The sequence below is a fragment of the Rhododendron vialii genome, chromosome 7a (assembly GCF_030253575.1).
Source record: "Rhododendron vialii isolate Sample 1 chromosome 7a, ASM3025357v1".
In the NCBI taxonomy this organism is placed as follows: Eukaryota; Viridiplantae; Streptophyta; class Magnoliopsida; order Ericales; family Ericaceae; genus Rhododendron; species Rhododendron vialii.
Genome location: NC_080563.1, coordinates 36,892,991 through 36,915,363, shown reverse-complemented (window position 1 = coordinate 36,915,363; position 22,373 = coordinate 36,892,991). Strand labels below are relative to the sequence as shown.

Sequence of the window (22,373 nt, the reverse complement as noted above, 5' to 3'; positions counted from 1 at the left end):
TAAATATCAAAATACGAATACTTACAGTAAATAGGTAAATATACACTTCATATAATTAGCGGTTCAAAATAACAACGTTATACTTGAGTAAGTAAATAGGAAGTAAGTAAGGATTTCCTTACTTATACGTTGAGTTAGTGGACAAAGGGTTCTACCTTACTTCTTGGCGGTAATAACGGCTTACGGAAAGTATGTCGGTGGTCGGACGGAGTAACTTCCTACGGTATGCCTTCGGGAGCTTCGAAAGAGAATGATTTCTCTCGAAACTTCTTCTTGACTAACACTACTCTACTTTATGGATCGAAGAGTGGTCGGGTGGCGGTTTAGTGGCGGCCTAAGATGAGTTTCTTGAAGAACTCAAGAACAAAGTAAGAACAAAAGAAAGAACAAAGAAAGAACACAATTTTTCTAGAGAGAGAAGTTGCTAGGTGAAGGTGTGAGTTGAATGAGAAACATGGGGTGCTATTTATAGGCAAAAATCTTGGGCTCTCCCTCCCTCTCATGGCCGGCCCTCTCTCTCTCCAAATCCTCCATGGATTTGCTCCATTTAAGTTATCAAATCACCTCACATGTCAAGCCATGCCTTGTCCAATCATATCTTAGGTGTAAGGCTAAAGAATCAAGTAAGATCTTAGGCTTTTTAGGTGAATCTAGGTAATGATAACCTAGGTTTAGCTTGTAGTCAAAATCTTAGGCTAATAAAGGCTAGGATAATGGCCCATCATAGGTTGTCATTAGGCAAATTAGACCTAGGCCTAATAAGGTAGCTTGTATGGCGAGGTTAGGCTAAATGGTAGGCTTGCATGGCTAGGTTAGTCCTTGGATTAGATCTTTGGAAGATTTGTTGAGAGGAAAGGAGACAATGGTACATGATTTGGTCATCAAACAAATATAGAAGTACAATGAGAGATAGATTTAGGCTAGAAAGAAAGATATCACCAAGGATTTGAAAAGATGAGAAGATCATGGAAATCAAGAGTAGTACAATCAAATCTTCCTCTTTCTTCCTTCTCTCTTTCTCGGCTACTCTCTCTCTCTCTCTCTCTCTCTCTCTCTCAAGTACACTATAGATATATATACATATATATAAATGCAAGAAAGAATAAGAAAGGTACAAAGTACAAGATTCTTTCCAAATTCAAAAACCAATAAACAATCCTAATTAGACACCTGTCCCATTAAATAAATAAACTAGTGTACTAATGTACCATAGGAAGATCAACTCCCCAATAAATTAATCCAATTGGGTACAAAACCCCAATATAAAATAATAAAAGAGTACTTAGGAGAATCTTAGGCCTTAAAGGCTATTAAGGCTACTAAGTACTTTAATAATAAAATATATGTACTTTATCACATGGGGTTTAAGAAAAAGATTAGTTTAATAAACCATGTACTAGTTGAAAGAATAACTCTATTACCTGATGGACAATAAATCTCCTAACTTTTATTATCCAATGGACAATAGTAATTAGGAAACTTTTATATTAAAATAATCAAAGTTGTCCTTTAAAGCATGTGATAAAAGCCCTATATTTAAATATATGTGTGGTACCAAGTATCCCAATTAAATAAAAAGGCTAGGATTCTCCCCATTAGTTTATAATAGAATACAAGTACTAATTTAATAAATAAAGTACTTTAGAAATCTAGGGTTTAGATACACCCCAATATTTTAATGCATAAAATCACATGGGAAATCCATACTTGATTATTTAAATAAAATCTTATACCTAGTTGGAAGATTAGGGTTATTACCCAATGGATAAAAAATTTCCTAGTGGGTAAAGACCAATGGATAAAAGAAGTACACATACTTTTGTACTTAAAATAAGGTTTTGAAAAGACTACATGTACTTTAGTCAAAAGTTTTTTGTCCAATGGACAAAAAATTACTCTAACATTATGGACCAATAGGTAAAGGCAAAAGGTTCAAAAGTTTCAAAAGGTCCAAAAGGTTCATTTAGTAACTAGGTGAGTTGGTTGCTCGGTTCCTCCAAGTAGTTGGTTGGAATCTAATTCGATTGGCCAAGTAGGGTTTTTAGTTGAGAGTCAACCACTGACCAAAATCTTACTATAACGGAAATTAACAAGAAATCATATAACCACTCAAGAGAAAATAAGTAATTCAAATAAAATTCAAATATTTAACGAAATTTTTATTGACTAAAATTCAGGGTCGTTACAACCATTACCACAACCACGCCTACAACCATTCCACCACTACCACTTCACCACCATAACCGTCAATCCCACCATTCCACCGTTACCATGCTGCCGCCGCCATCATAACGCCACCATTGCACAACCACCACTCCATCCCCCACCACCTACTCCACCACTACACCACCACCAATATTCTAGCCCATCGCCACACCGCCGCCACCACCATCACCATCAATCCACCACCACCACCATGCTACCGCCACCACAACACCACCATTGCACAACCACCACTCCACTGCCACCACTCACCATCGCCACCTACTCCACCACTCCAGCCCACTACCACGCTGTCGCCACCAGTGCACAACCATAACTCCACCGCCAGCATCACTCCACCGTCACCCCACCATTACACCACCACTACCACCATCACGCTCACTCTATTCCCACCCTTACCACTCCACCACCACCACCCTCGCTCCATCACCACCGACCCACCACCACCACAAATCATCACTCCACCATTACCATAAGTACATTGTGACTATTAGTAAATTAATAGAGAATCGGAACTAAAATTAATTTATTATTTTTAATTCAATGCTTAATATATTTATCAAATAGTTTTTCAGCTTAAAAAGTTCAGTATTTAGTACTTAATTTTTTAGCTTTCAGTTTCAGTTTTATCAAACAGCTCCTAGCGAGATGGATAGTGAGGTTGCTGGGCGTGCTTTTGAGGATTCCGCTTGACAGGAAGGCGAGATCCACCAACTGCAGAGGTAGTTGGAGATGCTCTTACAACAAAGTTGAGCAAAAAATAGTTGGAGATGCTCTTACAACAAAGTTGAGCAAAAAATTTTAACAGGGGAAAGATTGATGGGTTCTCACCAATGATTCGCAATTGTTAATTACTATCAATTAGGATGAGTACTTTAATTTGGTGGTAAAAATAAATATAATATATATATATATATATATATATATATATATATATATATATATATTTGGTTTGAAAATGTACGAATTTTTGTAAGGGACATCTAAAGTGGGACGGAGAGAGTATCTTTTTTTGTTGGAAAAATTTATAAAGGGCCCCTTCATTACACTTCGCTTTGGGCCTCGAGAATGTTTGAGCCAACACTAATAAAGACACTTCTTTTTGTGCGTACACAATGAATTTTAGTGTGTCCGGCAAGAGAGGATGGATTTTAGTCTGTAACGCCTCAATTTTTGAAATTTTTTATTAAATCCTTCTAAATGATTTAATATATTTAAAAATGATTTATGCGTAAATGATTTATCTAACAGAGTTTACAGCGGAAGTCTCAAAATAAGCATTACGGATAATAAAATTTATGCCTTGCAAAAGATGCCAAGCTAGGCTGCTAGGCATTTAATTTTACATTTTTTGCAATTAAAGTTGAATACGAAAATAACACAACATCTACTTAGTAATCCATCCAAGGCTTGTAAAGCTCCCCCTTTTGAGTTGAGAGATCCTCACCCTGATACTGGTCCTCTTTTTGAGAGATTTGTTCTTCGGTCTCCCATTTGATACTTGGCATGAAATTCCAGGGCAACAGTGAGTATTGAAACTCAGCGGACAAGTCTTTATCCTACTAACCCTTTATTTTAGAATTAAGCAGTTGAGTAATATAACAGTTGATATCCGGTGTAAGAATTTCAAACGACTGAGGGTAATTGAAATGCATCACCAAACCGTTCTAAATCATTTTTCAAACTTGGAGGGGAATCTATACTTTTAGACTCAGTTTGGATCGTAAGAATCTTAGGAAGAATGAAAATGTGACACTTCCAGGATTCTGATGTTTGGAAGGAACATGAAATGAATGTTATATCACATTCTCACGATTTCCATGTTTGAGTGAGACATAAATAGGATTGTAATTTCTAACGACACATCCGACTAGAAATCACATTACCAGATTGAGTGAGAATCTGATCCTTCCTTGTCCCATGGGAATTTTAAATTCTTGACTCCAATCAATAAAAAAAAAAATGACTGATAAATTTTCAAAAAATTTGATTCCTGCACAAAATTATTGAATTAATCCCCACTGAAATAAAATTACATAAAGTATTATACTCCGAGAAATTTCATTCATAACTATCATATTTCTATTTCCACTCAACAAAATTTCTATGAATTTGATTCCTAATAACAAGATTCTGCTCATCCAAATGAGAAAAACCTTGAAAGGCGTCGCTCCTGAGTTCACAAATCTCCTCCCCAGGTCACAAAATCACCAAGCCCAGAATTTTCTTTCCAACCAAACAAACAAAACAGAAAAAATATGGAACTCCCGGCCGACGCTCGAAGCCACGCCCCCAAACGCAAGCGCCCCGCCAACGACGACGACGAATTCCTTCCACCACCACCACCGCCAACCGCCCGCTACGACAACGGCGTCGACCTCTCCCTCCTCGAAGCCCTCGAGAAATCCCAAGCCTCCACCGCCATCGACCTCCTCGATCTCAAAACCCTAAAAAAGCTCGTCCTCTCCTTCGAGCGCCGCCTCAAGGACAACATCGAGGCCCGCCTCAAATACCCTTCCCAGCCCGAGAAGTTCGCCGACTCTGAAATCGACCTCCACGAGGAAATCCAAAAGCTCAAGATCCTCGCGGGCGGGCCGGAGCTCTACCCGGACCTGGTCCAACTCAACACAGTCCCCTCCCTCCTCGGCCTCCTGACCCACGACAACACCGACATCTCCAACGACGTCGTGTCGTTGCTCCAGGACCTAACCGACGAGGACGTGTTGGAGGATAACGACGAGCCAGCCCTTGTTTTAGTCGACGCGCTGGTCGAGAATAATGTGCTCGAGTTGTTGGTGCAGAATTTGCTTAGGTTAAACGAGACGGATCCGGACGAGGTGGCGGCGGTGTATGGGACGCTGGCGACGATCGAGAATTTGATCGAGGTGAAGCCCGCGGTGGCGGAGCTGGTGTGCGAGAAGACGAAGCTGATGAGGTGGTTGCTGGGGAAGATCAAGGTGAGGGAGTTTGATGGGAGTAAGCAGTACGCGTCGGAGATTCTGGCGATTTTGTTGCAGAATAGTAGCGCGAACCAGAAGAGGTGCGGGGGATTTTTTGCTTGAATACTAGTGATATTTAGGGTTGCAAACGATTCACCGAGCTGTTCGCGAGCAGCTTGAGGCTCTGGCTCAGGTCGGCTCGGTAGTAAACGGGTCGAGCTTAAATTATATTTTTAAGCTCGTTTAGTCAACGAATTTAGCTCATCTGGAATATAAAATCTCGGCTTGTTTGTAGAGGTTCGGTAGTAGATGAACCTATCTTTCAAGGCTTGGGTTGGCTTGAGCTCGAGTTTTAAGCTCGTTTTGGAAATGAGCCGAGTTTAGCTCGAATATAAAAAACTTGGCTCATTGTAGAGACTTGGGTAGTAAACGAGCTTAATTCGTGCTCGATTATTTGGGCTGGACTAGTTTTGAACGAACTGAGCTCAAACACGTCAAAAGCTAGGCTCTTTTGCAGCCCTACTTGAATTTTGTCTTTCATACGTGCTTGTTTGTTTAGTTAATTGTTTCAGTAGACTTTGTCATTGCTTCTTGAGGTAGAACTCTTTTTGTTTGATATGTCGGGCTGTAGTTGCAGTTTTGTACTTGTATATTGTTATTTGGTATCTGCCTATCTGCTTGCTTGTTTAGTGAGGGATTGAGGTTAGGGTGATAATAAAAAAGTTGAACGAGCCAAGCAGTTAGTTGTTTATGCCTGGAAGAGATTCAAAATATGGTCAAACTTAGGTTGTTTGTGCGACAAAGCGATTTCAAATGATCTTTAATTGAGCCAAACATGCGCCAATCTCGAGTAGATTGATTTTTTTTGCAAATCATGAACCGAATGGGCTGCCCAGTATTAGCTTGTTTGAGCTTGGGTTGGAAGCCTAACAAGCTTCCAAAAATTGTTTGAGCTAGGTTTGTTTATGTAACAAACCGTTCTTGAACGAGCTTTTAATGAACAAACATGAGCTCAACTCACGTAGCTTGGTTCGTTTATCAACCCTAATTGTGGTTGTCGCAATTCATTTGCGCCTTTTCATTGCTTTTCGATGTGATGCTCTGGATTCCAATTGACCGGCTATAGTTGGTGTAATTTGTTCTTGAATTTCTTTTGTAGTGCTTGTTCAGTTAATCAATAGTAGCATTTTTCGTTTGAATTTTGAAGGCAAACTCTTTTTGTTCATAATTGATGTCTATATGTGCAATGAAACTGTGGTTTTTAATTGTCTGGACGTAGGTGCAATTTGCAATTTAGTTCCTTTTGTATCTGTCTGTTCTATTTGTTCAATAACCTCTGTTTCATTGCTTTTCGATCTGAAGCTCTATGTTTTAATTGTAGGTTGGGGCAGATAAATGGAGTGGATGTGGTGTTGCAGGCGGTGGCGATGTACAAGTCGCGCGACCCAAAAACGCCAGACGAGGAGGAGATGGTGGAGAACTTGTTTGATTGCTTGTGTTGCTTGTTAATGCCGTTGGAGAACAAGGAGAGATTTGTGAATGCCGAAGGGGTGGAACTGATGATCATTGTTATGAATCAGAAGAAATCGTGTTATGGGTCGGCGATAAGGGCGCTTGATTTCGCAATGACCAATTATCCACCGGCTTGCGAACGGTTTGTGGATGTGATGGGGTTGAAGACTGCTTTTCCTGCTTTCATGGGTAAGGCAAGTTCTAGTTTCCCTTTTTGCATTGTCTTTAGTATAATAGAACTTGCTGAAATGTTATTTTCTCAACAGATCACTGCTAATTTTAGAGGGACTGCTTCAGCCTGTTTCTCCCCTTCTTTCATGCTGTCAGTGATTTCGTTTTCCTGTTGCTGGGTTCACCAAGCGAGTATCGTAACTGTTTAAATGAAAGAAATGAACCTTAGAGATGGTCACTCATAGGATTGATAGTTTTAATTTCACACTTCCCCAGAGGGCCACTTCGACTTCATATTTGCCTTAACATGACAAAAAGCTTCACCATTGAAAAAGTACGAACACTTAATTACTGCTGCTGAGTAGATGGTTTTCATGTCACCGGTACTCGTTTTGTTTTCTTAGTTTTGCAAAGGTGTCTTTCTGTAGGTGAGCATTTTGAAATATGATCTGTTTATTTTTCAACTTTGGTTACTTAAACGTGTTTATACCATAATAGATTATGTCTACTTGGTTGCTGTTACACTACTTGGCTGTGTCTTGATGAAAGGCAGCAACAGTAACGTGTTTCAGTGTTGTCTCTAGATTCCCATGAACAAGAATATGAAGAAACGCTTCAAAGAGGAGTTCGAAGAGCGCCTTGTATCCCTAATTGCATCATTATTTGGTAAGTAGGCTAATGAATTTTAGGGATTGTAGAAGTTTGTTTGGGATTAGAGGTACATAAGTGGTATTGGTAGGGCGCTTATACAACTTAAGCTCTTAGAGAAGCGTGATGATTTTTGGCCTTTTCAATTATGATAAATCTAGCTCTATCGTTTTGTATATCTTGCTTAGTCATAGTTACCTGTCATCACTCTATAAGTTGTGATGGCAAGATATATTGACTCTGTATGTTTCATGAGAAGCCCTTCTTGTAAACCATACAGGAAAGTGATATAGTATGGAATCTATGGATAGTATCTGACTTCCATCTTAGTCTTCTGTGTGGTCAGAGTTGTGTTACTTAGTTTTAGAGATCATACTTACGCAAAACCCTGCCAATCACGAGTGCTGGATAGTGGATGCAGTTCATCATATTAGTCTTCTTCTAGCGTTATTCATCTGTTTACCGGTTACTTGGTGTGCGGTTACATTGCTCATCTTGTAAAATTGCATTATCCAATGTTATGTTCTTCTATTGTCATTCATGCTAGTATCCACTTTGATTTTCTTCTCCTAAGTGAGACTTTGGAAACTTTGGGATATGAAGAGAGGTTAATGTGTGCCATGATTGCACTGAAATTCATGTTTATACTTCAACGTTAAACATTTATGCTTCTGCCTTTTCCTTTTTAATTGATTAGTATGTGACTATGTCAATGGAGTATGCTTCATGGAAGTTCAGCGATAGAATCCCTAAGCTCACTGTACGAATTCGGGTTTTTTGTAATTACCCAAAAAGGGAAAAATATTAAAGACTGGTGTTTAACCTGAGAGAAGATTATCTTTATTCCAAGGGTTGTCTGTTTTTATTTATTTACAAAAAGGTCCAAATAAGTAGGGTTACTTGTAAGTTGTAATTATTTTGATCCATTTTGACCTGTTCTGTGTTTGCCAATTTAAAGAATTTATGTGTTACAATTATCTTTTGACCTTGTATTTTGTAGGTTACATGCATTTGTTGTTGGATACTTTTTGTAGTTTGCCCTTTGTACTTTTGGGGTGCTTCTGTTGCCCATAATGTTTGTTATTTATTATCTTTTCTGAGTTTTCTATTAAACAGGTGGAATTTTGAGGGGTTCCAGAAAGGAACGGTTGTTGAGTAAGTTTGTGGAAAATGAGTGTGAAAAGATAGACCGGCTTATGGAGCTCTATATGAGGTGATTACTCAACTCTGTAATCTTCAGATATGTGTAGGACGGAATTACAGTCATTAGACAATCCCCTTCCCTGCAAGAAGCTGGAGTGATTTTCTTTATATTAGAGTCTTCTAAGATTTGTTTGTTCTTATATCTAGATATTCTAATAGAGTGAAAGCAGAGACTGAGCGGATGGACCAGCTTGAACTTGATGAATTAGAGGTTATTTTCATTTTGGATACCTTATTTCACCATTATCAGTTTCAACTTATTCTAGGGCTTTGCTTTTCAATGTATTGCTCATATGCATGCTTTAATATTGCAGTTGGACGAAGAGGAAAAATACAATCGAAGGCTGGAATCTGGACTTTACACTCTTCAGGTTAGATATTTGTTTTGGTTTCCTCCTTCAGTCTTTGTAGTGAATGTCAATTCTTCAGTATAGTTCATACCCTTACATAAGTAAGGGTGATCATCTAGTCTAATATAAATGGACAGCACCACTTTGGTGTCTCCCTTTTTTGAAGCCTTGTCGCAAAAGTGTTTTCCTAAAATATCCTTACAGTTACACAACTCCTAACCCAACTCTCAAGGGTAAATTCATACAACAAAAACACAATAACTGCTTATGCACAGTGCAAGTAATTGCCTCATAGATTAACTTGGATATTGTATTTATTGTTGGCTTAAGAATGGTTCTTGGGTAAATTACAATGCATAAAGAATGGTTAATGTGTGGGTAATGTATTAGATACTAAAAGAAATCTACTAATAAATGACTTGCACACGCATCGCGTGTGGTCCGGCCTCTAGTATAGAATTAATGGAGAAGGCAACAAGGAGATGCCGCTTGACGCTCGTAGACCAAAGAAATAGAACCCAAACCTCCATGTCCAAAAAAATTGCCGAAGACAAAAAAGGCATGCCCTAATTACAAATATAGGGAGTCAACGAAGTCTACCAAACAATCTATAAAAGGGTTCTCTATCCAAAAACCAAACTATACAAAATAATCAAGAAGACACTCTTTAAGCAAGATATCCGCTCATCCACAACTTGGATGGATCTTACCGTCCGTTTCAGCCAAATAAACCACATGATGCATGTCGGAGTATGCAATGAAAGCTATGTTACGTGGAATTAGGTGCGGGAATAAATCTTGGGTTGGACACGTCAAATTCCTAATTTTTGGATGCCCAGACTTGGCAGAGAAGAACCAGAAAGAATTGGGAAATTTGTTTTTATGTACATCAAGGTAGATATTTCCGATGATTTATCGCATACATGATTCTGTCAAGTTACAAGCTATTCCAAAAGCTTAACCTGCGAGGAGATGGGCAAACACTAGATATCAAGATATTCAACACCTTGCGTCCCTTGTTACCCTGTATGCACGTGTTATCCCAATATTCAAGCTCATAGATGGTGGCATCACCAAGGTAAGCTTATTAAGGGCAGCCAATCCTAAGAAAGAGGTGAACCTGAGAGATAGAGCGAATTTGAATACGAAGGAGAGAATCGAATACAAACGAAGAACAAATGCAAATTGAGATATTTGACCACAAAACCTCTCTCAACTTGAACTCTGATACTATGTTAATTTATGAATTATTCCAAAAGCTTAAGCCGGTAGAAATAGGTCCAACAATGTATATCAACCTATCAACTTATTCTATTGTAATTGTAGGATTGACAGTTGAAATCAGAGACGGATCCAGGAATATAGTCTAGTGGGGGCACATGTTATTATAATAGAAAAAATTCATTTTTTTAGTCAACCACAGTAAGATCGTACAAAATTAAGGCATATATTACTAACTACAAAAGTTTATAACGCATATTTTAAGTTAAAGGGAGACTTAGTCAAAAATTCCACATATTTTCATTTTTTAAGCACAAGGACAAGCAAACAAATGTGCCTATGAAAGTGCCTAAAACCCTATATTATCCTATGAAAGTGCCTAAAATCCTAGGGTATCCTATATATGAAAGTGCTTAAAACCCTTGGGTACCCTATGAAAGTGCCTAAATCATTAAAACCCTATAATAAGAAAGTGCACCTTAAAACCCTGTGAAAGTGCCTAAACATGTTTTGGCCTTATGGCTAAAAAACTCAAAAAGTTTAAGGACCTCCACTGAAAGCTATTTTACTAGCGTCATTCCCCTAAATGAAAACTATTTTACCGTTCTTATGGCTAATTTTTCCTAAGTTAAATTAGGTAAAAATGAGCACAAAATCTAGACAAAATTTTAAAGTATGTTTTAAATGAACATCGACAAGTTTTAAAATAATCGAGCTAGTTTTGTTAATAACTTTATTTTGAAATATTCCTCCCAGTTAAAAATAAAGAGAATCAAGAAAGAATAGCTCCAAATAGACAAACAGCTCGTGAAACACAAGTATAAATGTATCATATGATGAAATTCAGGCATAAACTAATTCTATGTGTATTTTCGAGATATATACAAGTGTGTATGTTTATATATTAGCACACTTTTATAATTATGCTAATTATACAAAAATATTTTAATTTCGAGTGGGGGTACGCGTTCGAGTGGGGACATGTGCCCCCGCGTGACTCCTTTTGGGTCCGTCCTGGTTGAAATTATTATCTACAATCCTAAATTCCTAATGTGGTTGCAATAATCTTACTTCGAATTGGAAAAAACTGACAAGCTGATAGATAACCATTTCAGCAGAAAGATCATATCCATCTCCTTACTCGTATGCAAGAAATGGTACTTTAGCAAAACTGAAGAGTTATCCTATCATATCTTGGAAGGAAAAGAACTGGGGTGCTAGTAGTGCAAGTTCTGGTGCTGGTTTTTGTTGAATTTGTTAACTGTGTCCATACTTTGACCTTGATGTTGATGTAGACCGTGGGTTGCTATGTGTGTAGTTCGATTGTTGCAGACATAGCGGAATGGTTTGTGTCTTCAGCTAACCTTTGTTCTCCTTGACGGCTCTTGATTACTAGTGTTTTTTTTGGGCGAAAGCTAGCAAGATTTCCTGCTTTCTGTTAGTCAGTGTCTTAACACCTATTATGCTTGATCCTGCAGTTAATTGCTGTCATTTTGGGTCATCTTTGGACATCTGAGTAAGTTTTGGCATCTAGATTATGCTACCCTCACTTCCTAATTGGTTTCATTTGTAGACTTCTTTGAGATCTCTTAGTTTCCTTATGAGATAGCTAATGCTGTGCAGGCACCCAAAAATGAGAACAAGAATCGAACTACTACTGAAGCAGAATAAACTCACCAAGAAAGATGTCAAGAACATACTTCAGGTAAGGGCTTACTTGCTCTTTTTGTAGCCTTGCCGACCATTATTTGTCTGCTTGATACTGCATTGATCTATTGTGTCTCCACGTTGAAAAGCTTGGTGTTGATTTGGAAGTCGGCTTCTGCTAGATAATAGTTGGTGTTGTTGGAATCATGCACGGTGGCCTTTGCATATTAAATTAACTTCAGGGCCTTGCTCTTTGTTTATCTTTTTTCCGCAGGAATATCACGACAACATTGGTGATCTGGATGGGCCGGAAGAAAAGGAGAGGGCACAGACAAGGATCCAAAAATTCATCTCAGCGTTTTGACAGTTTTTCGATTTGTAGTTGTTAATGTGTTGAAGTTGATAGGTAATTCACGAAACAACAATACACCTCCACGTGTCGGTCACTGAATCATGTGCTGGCTACAATTTCTCAGCTCTACGTAGGCGAACTCCATATGCACCCGTGTTATTAGAGCTGGATTTTTCTATTGTCTTGGTTTTGTTCGTTTTGGATTTTGAGGGAGGTTTTTTAGTATAATGAGTGAAGAGAGATAGAAAATTTATTGGAGATCGTGCACAGAGGTTTTGAGACCCCAAACGAATGATAGGGATTAATAACCACTTTGAACAGTTTATCCTGAATCCCTTGAGCAACATTACTGCTGCCAAAGGAAAGAGGAAAAGAAAGGAAATAGAGGTGAAAATATAACCGAGAAAAACGAACTGATCGGAGCATTAGTGGTTCGGCCCCGGTCGGTTTTGATTTTTGAAGAATAAAGATTTTAGTGTTCGATTCGGACTCTTTTCTTTAAATAAAAAATTCCCACAAACTCTCAATTCTATTCATCTACCCATTGTAAATGCAATATTTTATGGTCTTCTGTTGGTACATGTATATTTAAGAATATAAAAAATAGTAAAGATTAAACTGGTATTCGTAATTATCCACAAAACTGGTATTCAGATTAAACTGGTATTCGAAATTATTAGCAGGTAGTAAAAGTTTTGAAAAGAGATCTAGCCAGAATAAAAATTAGATATTCGATGTTTGTTAGAAAATCATATTGCCGAGGTCATCCAGTCTCTTTCCTCTGACTGTATTTTTTATGAATATTTTTCATTTTATGAGACAAGTTATTTTTTTCATAATTTTTCACTTTTAACTTTATTGAACGGGACCTAAATTTAAATGTGCCATGGTTTAAATTTAGAAACAGACTTCTCTATCGTCTGAAGTGCAGTAAGCATCAATAAAAGTGGTTGTAATGGATAGATTTTTTTAGAAAGAAATTCGGGGAAGAAACTATTCTCTTCGAAAAAATCTTTTTATGATATAATCATTCTACAATAACAGACACTTACATAAATATTTATACAAATCTATTCACATTCACATTGGCCCCCCTTTTTCATACAACACCTCCAGTGTGTATGGATTTCACAAAAAGATGTGAGTATATGTGTAAAATGTTTGTGTGTATCTCTGGTTAAATAATAATTGTTTAATAACTCTTCTACAACCACACACATAAGTACACAAACTCCCCTCACACACAAATACATAAACTCCTCTCACATACAAATACACAAACTCCTCACACACAAACAGGGTCGGCCCAAGGTATTTGGATGCCCTATGCCAAATGGTGAAATTGTGCCCTACATAAATTTTTTAATTTAAAAATAATACTCCTAAACAAAAATACTTATCTATATATCATTTTCGTTCATACTATTAAACATGGTAAATATTCCGGCCTTAATAGCTTGTGCGGTTGCAATAATATTCAGTGGACTCAGGTTTGAATTACAGTAGCTCCCAATTTGTGTGACAAAAGAATTTTTTTTTTGCAAAAAGACACTTCAATTTGTGACGAGAATTTTTTTTGGCAAAAAGACACTTCCAAAAAGTATCTTACTAGGACTTGAACCCAGACATTTTACGTGGAAAAACAAACATTTTACCACTAAATCACTAAAGGAGTTTATAATAGAATTGCGCACAGAAAATATATATACTTATTTAGAAAAGAGTGTCCCATTTTTAGTCCAAAATGTGAAGACCCAAGGCGGCGGCGTGTTGGTCTTCCCATTGGGCCGGCCCTGCACACAAACACACAAACTACTCAATCAAACTCCTCAATACACAATGAGTTTGTGTATGGAAAATTCTAAAATCAGTTCAATGGGCTGACAATAATGAGTGTGTAATTCGTGTGTTAAAAGGTATAAAAAGCACACAAAAAAATATATTTTTCTTGTCTTCTAGTATGCTTATCGTCAGCCAAGCGACGATAGCAAAACCGTTTGTGTATTTGTGTGTGGTTATGAGTAATTGTTCTTCAAAATGTCCTACCCTCCTGTCTCAACTCTCGATCCCCGCACTCCTTGGTAGTATTGCGATGTGACGCTTTCCGGCTGGGGCCTATCCTCGTCCTCACGCTCACGCACCCGCACGTGAGTTGTGGGAATTAGATCCAAACCGAGCTGGTTCCACGCCTAATTCAATGATTTTTCTGAAGAGAGATAAAACGACGAAGAAGAGACGAGAGAGGAGTAGTAGTTGACATCGATTTGACAAGAAGATAGTACTAACATATTACTGCCAAACCATGTCCGGAAGCGGAGGCCTCGGGTGCGTGATCGTGGCCGTTGAAGGCAGCGAAGAGAGCATGAACGCCCTCCGGTGGGCCCTCGAAAATCTCCAGCTCCGATCCCCTGCTCCCGACTCAAGCTCCAACTCCGGCGGCCACTTTGTGATCCTCTACGTTCAATCTCCGCCCAACATCGCCACCGGCCTCAACCCCGGCGCCATCCCCTTCGGCGGTCCCACTCCCAGTTAAGCCAGCGCAGCTCTCTTTGATTTTGGCCCAGTCGAATTTTCTTTTAGTTTGCACTTAGTTTGTGATCCTATTCAGTGTTGTCGAAATATTTGCATCTTGCAATTTTCGATAAGTCAGGTGTCCGAGCCAGCTTACTTGGGTCCATAGTTTTTTGGGGCGTTTCAGTTGTAGCGTAGTGGTATCGGTGTAGGAAGCTAGTAGGAAGCTAGGCACAAGACGCAGACGCTAGGTGCAGCTGCACACAACATATCACCAATACCGTTGCCCGTATCCGCCATAATTATAAAATTTCCAATATTGTACATCAATTGGAGGTTAGCAGGAGAATTAGTAAGTTAACAATCAAAGGGGGTTCGACGTCCATAGACTCGAACCCCAAACCTTCCCCTTGAAAGCCAAGGGGTACAACTAGATCCGCTAAGAGCCACATCTGCCGTAATGTTGACTGTATCTGCCCATATTGGCCGTAACGGACCAATAACACTGTTACTTATCGGCCGATACTGTTACGTTATCACTGATACGTACGCGATTTTCCTTCACACCGCAATATCGGCCATATTGGTACTCGGTACCTACCGATACTGATACGCATCACCAATATTTCAAACTATGCTTGCATCTGTTAATCCGGGACCAATCCCACCGTTCGTTGGTAGGCCCCAATTCGATAAGTATACTAGTAAAATTGGTAAGTATACTTATGTTTAGATAAATCCTACTATATTCATATACTGTCCCATAGGTATGGTGCGACGCAGTTACTTTAAGTAAATATTCTTGCCTGATCTCTGTTGTGATACACAATTCACAATTCTTTTTCTTATTGCAATATGTTAAACAGTTCAAGAGCAAGGTTTTGTATATTTTTTAGTCAATATATGCAATAAATTTTTAATAGTAGGTTTACTTATTTTAACTTCTATTTACACTTGTGACCTTATCTTACTTGATACATATCCCCATACTCGATACGATACATGTAATGATAAATGATGTGCATATCCCACTTCGATAATCTTGATCAAATTACTTATCCGAGGTTGACTATTGACAGCTAATTTTGATTGAAACAAATAGGTGATGTGGAGGTGCCTGCTTTCACTGCTGCGATTGTGGCTCACCAGAGGCGCATTTCTGAGGCCATATTGACACATGCTTTGCAGATTTGCTCCGATAAAAGTGTTAGGCCTCTCTTTTCTCTTTATCTATTTGTATGAGTTATATGCTTGTGTGTTCCCTTGTACGTGATGATAGTTTACTACTTAGGGCTCTGTTTGGATAGATGTGGTTTTCAAATAAAGGGTTTCCAATGTTTACTTTGACAGAAATAGATGTGAAATTAGAGTGGAAGATGGATTAGAGATATAAGAGGTGCATTTTGCTGGGATTCTTGCATTAATGGGAAGGATATCAAGTCTATCATAGTGAACAACCATTTGAAATGCATCATAGTTAATGGTTATTTCAAATCCAACATAATAGATCTTCTAAGCTCAATGTCGGAACCCATTGTAAACTATTAAATCTAAATTTAGGTTGTTCTCAATCAGTGGTGATGTCAAATCACTTCAGTTAACCCACATATATCCCAACGGAGCAGTATTATCATTCTGGCTCCTTAAAGAGTATGGAGCACTTGAATCTTTCATGTCTTGTGCGAGTGCAGACAAGGGAATATTGGAGTTAGGAATCAACTTGCTGGAGCTAACTCATTGCGAAGGAGCTATTTAGTTGCTTAAAATCATTCAAAACATTGTCATTTGATCATGTGAGAGTTTGGTTTTGTCATTTTGTCCTATAGGTGAAGAATGTAAAAACCCAAGTAATGGTTGGGGATGCAAAGGAGAAGTTATGTGAAGCTGTCAAGGTTTTGCATGCTGATCTGCTTGTCATGGGGTCCCGAGCCTTCGGTCCTATTAAAAGGTATGACTTCTGCTTTGAGAGGGTGATGACAATTAGTTTGGGTACATGATTGTGGTCATTTGGTGAGGATACGACTATTCCATTTGTATTTTAGATGCATTTTCAGACATGATGGAGCCATGCAAGAAAATTGGAAATGGTGGCCACAGATGATGTGTAACAAGATTGTTTAACAAAATTTGCAATATTTCATGTTGAGTATGTTAAATTAAGGAAATTTATGTTCTATAGAGGTGGAAAGTTGAGCTCTTTAGTTTTTGCTTATATTTACTTGGGGTCAACAATGGAGTTTGGTCAAACCACGTAAATTGTTCTTGACTAGAAAGGTAAAAGTAAGAGGTTTTGGAAGTGATGAAACCAAAACCATCTAGAGCTCTTAGCCTTCTACATGCAAAACCATCTACTTCTTCAGAGTTTTCTTTTGCCTGGTATAGAGCTACTTTAGGAGGTTCTGGGCAAGGACTTTCCGTACCTTTCTTAAGGATTTGGTGATTGATCCCACTTTGTTCCTGCCATAGCTGCACCTTCTAATGTTTTTTTCGGCCCTTATGGCGGTGTCATATGTTGATTCCATCTTTTTGTCTCCGCTTCCAGTGATTCATGCATGTGGGAGAGTTAGAGCTCCTGTCCCACATCGTTATAATAGCACATCCTAAGCCCTTTTGTTCAAAGAGGCACCACATTTGTCTAAGTTCTATTCATTAAATGCTACATATGCAGGTCTTTTCACTATCCATTACGTACTAGAAAGATGCAACTTCAAGATTGCACGTCTTGGACATTGTGCTGTTGGTTGGGCTGGCCTTTCAATTCGCGAGGGGGATCACTATAGGCTTTGTGTGCATCTTTCCCTCTTGTGGTGTGTTGCCTTTGAGCTTCGTGTCTTCGTCTCGTGGTCCCTTGGCCTTTGAGCGTGTCTTGAGTTTCGTTTTTGTCTTCGCTTTCATTTCTTCTACAGGTTATAAAGACGGTCTTACTTGAAAGAGAGATTTTTTTATCAGACATGACAATGGTTTTCTGATATTGATGAGTTGCATTCGTTTTCTGAATTGAAGAGTTTGAAAAGATTTTGTACAAATAGACCACATCTTACAAGACTTGAATCATTTTCTTGTCCCAGCAATCGTAATGGCAATATACGGAATAGTTGTTTATTTAAAAATGTTGTCTGAAAATAAAGTTGATCAAACCCGCCTAAGATCTATTGTGGCACTGTAAGGATTACATGGTTACTTGTACTGTTACTTGAATAGATATATCAGGAAAACTTGATTAATCTTATTTCTCAAAAAGCAAGAAAATGAGTTTTAGAAAAAATACGATGGCAAAATTTATTCACAGATGTATAATTTCATAGTCCACCATGATATCTCAAAAGCCTCCCTTCGAGGTTTTCCACTGGCCTCCAAAAGGTTGGCTGCTTGTGGGCCTCCCACCAATGCCCAATGGTTTTTGAGTTGGATGCTTTAACAACAAATATGAAGGCAAACACGATTATGCAATGGTAACCTGATCATATCTCCTGTCCTTACAGGATGTTCCTGGGAAGTGTAAGCAACTATTGCACGAACAATGCAACCTGCGCTGTAACAATAGTGAAGGGTACTTCTAGACAAGCCATTCGTGGTATGTATTTTTGTGTATTCTTTGTGTAGCAGTATTTCGTATTGTGGTTTCCATATTGTTTCTATTGTCTTCCAGAAAAGTGAAAGCTTGTTGGCTACCCATCTTTGCTTTTTTGCCTTGTCTATTTGAGGTTAATGTTGGATCAATATCATCATAGTGAACTTCGGTCTTTGCTCTCTGTCTTTGTAACATGCATGGTTATGTTGTTTGAGCTCAAGTTCTACATATGTTTTGCTTTGTGATACAATAGTGTAGCTATGCTTCACTGTCCTCATATTGCATGCCACCCATAGTTATATGCTGACACGTCCATTCATTTTAGGAATTTTTCATTAGAGTTGACAAAATTTTTTATTTTTTATTATATGAAATAAGATTAATATAAGAAGTAAGATTTTATGAAAAGCATAAGACCTTTACAGAGGCTGAGTTTAAGAATAGTAGAATACTCATTCTCAGACCTGTTATATTGGTCATCATACAGATATGTCTATGTAATAGGACAAAGCTAACAACTCCAGTCTTAACCAAATACCCTATAGACACCGAAGACGAGATTCATCCATTTATCCTGGAAGATGTACCTGAAATAATTTCAAACCGAGGTGAACTTGAATTTTAGAAGTTCTGGCTGGGTTGATCAACTTGTTGGACAAAGATCTCTGTCCTTTTAGCTCCATATAGCAGCAAATGTCGAGAAGAACTGGAAGCTGCTTCAACTGAGTGGCTTTAACCCCTTGCAGCTGATAAAAAAGAAAACTCATATTGCTGATCACAGAAATATGGGTTAGATGATGGTCCAGGCATGAAGAACTGCAAGAGGTTGGTTACACGGTTGGTTGAAAAAACAGAGACGAAAAACGAAAGGTTGAAAGCAAGCACACACTACCTTTCCATGGAGAGACCTGGAATACCTATATTCCAATTGATAGCGTGTATTGTCCTCATGCTGATGTAGATTTTGTTATAATCTTTGTGAGCCTTGGTGGTGATGACGGGTGTTCCCAAGGATATTGCTAATGGTGTTTTATAGCAAACAGGACTGTTTTCCATCTCTGAGTTTGATTTCTCCATGTTTTAATGCAACTTTGGTTAACAGGCTTGGAAGGCCTTGTTACTTTGCAGAAAAACCTAATTAAGATCATGCTGTTTTGCTTCTGAAGATTTGGTTCAAATTCTGATTCCAGGGAATGACAGCAAGCTTTGGGGTTCAACTTACATATACGAACTTGTTCTGATATTGTTATTGGATTTTCATTAGCTAAAATTTGGGGTTGATATCACGCATATTCCTCAGCCATTCTTGGTTGTGGCAACTTGTTACAATAATACCACTCATTTTACACAGCTGAAGAATATAGTGGAAAAGACTATCAATTTTTTAACCGTCAAATAAAATAAAAGGATGCAAGGTTCTCTATTATTGCACCAATATACTATCCATTTTCTGTTTCTATCACATGCCTTCTTTCTCTAAAGAATTCACCCATGAGTTTACGCATCCTAATTCCTAACCTTAATCCAGGACGCATTACCTTTCTTGCCACCTGCTGAAAATGCTTCCTCTACGTTCTTTCCTTTTGTTTTCATTTTCCCCTTGGTGTTTTTTCCGAGTTTACCTACTTCGCAGCTTTCTTTAACTATTTTCATGCTTAAAGATTAGAAGGTACAATTAAAAAGGGAACTCTCGCTTGCCTTGTTGTAGCTGTTCTTGTTCTCTGCTGTGCATTTCTGTCAATAACTTCCTTGGAAACTTAGGCTATATTTCTTTTGGCTCTTCTCTTACTGAGGTTTCAGAACGTAGTGGTAGTTTCTTTCTGTGAAACTGTGCTATTGATAAAATATAAGTGTAGTAGTATTTTGGATGAACTTATCTTTGGATTGTTACTCGTGCTTCTTTATTACTGGCAGTATCACGTGCAAAGCACATGGAAGTGATTATAATGGCCACTATTACATTATATTAAGTTACAGGGAACAAAGTGAAGCCTCAATATTAGCCTTGTTGTAAAAGACCAATGGATAAACTTATCATCGTACCTATTAGATTTTCTAAGTGTTTCCTTTTTGTTTACAAAAATTCTAGGAACACTACTTTTGGACACGACTGTGTCCAAGGCCGTTCGATGTATGTGGGGTCGTATACATCAAACGGCTCTGAAAGAGTTGTGTCCGGAGTTGTGATTTAAAGTTGCGTTCCAAGCATTGCTTTTTTGTTTATAGATGAAGTTTTAAACTAAGAAAAAAGATGAGTACCTATCACCTTGTATGCCTCGTTGACACTTCATAATAAAATGGGAGGGGTCCTATACCTAATTGACATTGGCCTTTCAATTTAGGTATTGAATAAAAGAGTGAAAATAAGGTTGTTTTTTGTTTTTTAAATATATTTTGCTCATAAAGATTCCATAGGATTGGACTCCTAAATTAGGTTATTGTGAAGTCCAGATTGTTGTTTCAAATGAGTATTTCCATAGAAGTTGACTCGATGATCTATTTTTACGATAAAAAAGAGTTCAAACTTCAAAAACTCGAACTGTAACATGGAGTAGCCAATAGTTTCCTTGTCTAAATCATTCCACGGAATAAGTCATCACATTTCCTTATTTGAGTTATTCTTGAACTAAATTAGGCAATCATGTTGATTAAATATGCATTTAATGCCAAGCATGACAATTAACGTAATAGGAATGAAGATTTGTATGGCTCCTTACGGAAGCCGTAATAACGAAGTTTTATTTAGAGCTTTAAACCAAATAAAGTCAATTAGTAGCCACTAGCGTGGAAGGTAACATGGGTTTCTCCTCGATTTTTGTTTTCTTGTAAAAAAAGCGATGGTGCCCTGTGGACTAGACATGCTTAGTGTGTAGTATAGATCACCGTCCCTTGATCTTTGTTCTCCCAAATTCTTCTTGTTGAAAGAATACTTGTTAGTGAAATCTGTAGTTGCTCAACTTCTCCGCACCTGTTGCTATGTCAGGTTAAACAAGATGATAGCACATATACAAGGGACAGATTTGGTCTGTGATGAATGCTGCTTAGCTGAGTCCAGAATTACATGGCTTAAGGGTACTTGTTGACCAGCAATTCCTTCTGATATGAATCCATGCTTTAATAATCTCTGGTGAGCAGTTTTACTGGAAGAATCTGAGTTTGTGAATATTTTTCTGTTACTATTGTTGTACATTATTTGTTTTTGCTGTTTCTTGTACATTTTCACGAGAAAATTCGTTGTGATTGAGGGTCCCCAGGCTTGGTTTGTGTGTACTTCAAACTAGACGTTCTCTTGTAAATTTCTTGAAAGAATCTTCCATTTTATTATTACAGAATGGTTTGCAAATTCGCTCGAGATTTCTTTCTTTCGTGTTACGTGTGTATGCATGGCTTTGGCTCAACTCGAGAATACTGTTTTACCTTACTTTGGGAAGTACCAATCGACTAATAGTATAGAAGTTTCCATAACTGGATTAATTTGACAAGATGTGATGATGGTGTACTGTTTATGGAACTGACACTTGAAATCATAGTTGTTCGGTTCCGGTTATGCGTATCATATTCCAGGCCCATTGAAGACCGAATGGTCTCTCAACTGCGCAACTTTCTAAATTTGAGCTAATTTTCAGATAGGTCGAAATATGGTATCTGTGATTTCATGGGAGGATTATATACTAACAGTTGTCAGGTATGTGGAACATGGATTTGACAGAAGATGAAGGGTTGTATCTTGTAACGTTGAAAGAGCTCTACATGAGGTGTAAGTTATCCTACTCCCATTGCTTTTTCTCTTTGTACTTCCATTTCCATTTTTTTTCTAAAACCGTCTGATATATCTCATATCAATTGTCGATGTTCTAAAAGCCGCTAGGCGATAGTCATGCGGCCAGGCACCGCCTAGCGACTAGGCCAATTAGTCGGGGATTAATTGGCGCCTTAGGGAAGTATCTAATACTTTTTCAATGACGTAGCCACCACAATTATGTGAAGTATGTATGTCATTGCTCTGAGGCCTACATTGATTGACG

The 22,373-nt window shown here is 38.1% G+C and overlaps 2 protein-coding genes across 3 annotated transcripts; both read left to right on the top strand.

The window, feature by feature from the left end:
- The first annotated feature begins 4,349 nt into the window (after positions 1–4,349).
- Positions 4,350–12,445, top strand: LOC131333454 (uncharacterized). The gene is made up of 9 exons (XM_058367983.1): positions 4,350–5,263; positions 6,544–6,868; positions 7,430–7,511; positions 8,610–8,706; positions 8,844–8,907; positions 9,011–9,067; positions 11,746–11,783; positions 11,891–11,972; positions 12,189–12,445. The coding sequence occupies exons 1-9, from the start codon at positions 4,482–4,484 to the stop codon at positions 12,276–12,278; spliced, it is 1,617 nt and encodes a 538-aa protein (XP_058223966.1). The 5' UTR covers positions 4,350–4,481; the 3' UTR covers positions 12,279–12,445.
- Positions 12,446–14,283: 1,838 nt separating this feature from the next.
- LOC131333453 (universal stress protein PHOS34) lies at positions 14,284–21,691 on the top strand. 2 transcript variants are annotated; one of them, XM_058367982.1, is made up of 5 exons: positions 14,284–14,794; positions 15,880–15,983; positions 16,604–16,725; positions 18,260–18,351; positions 21,332–21,691. In XM_058367982.1, exons 1-5 carry the CDS (start codon positions 14,569–14,571, stop codon positions 21,334–21,336), a joined length of 549 nt encoding a protein of 182 aa, XP_058223965.1. In that variant the 5' UTR covers positions 14,284–14,568; the 3' UTR covers positions 21,337–21,691. The 2 variants fall into 2 exon arrangements, with proteins under 2 accessions (XP_058223965.1, XP_058223964.1); XM_058367981.1 differs by lacking the exon at positions 21,332–21,691 and adding an exon at positions 19,095–19,403 and having other exon boundaries at positions 14,306–14,794.
- Positions 21,692–22,373: the final 682 nt, after the last annotated feature.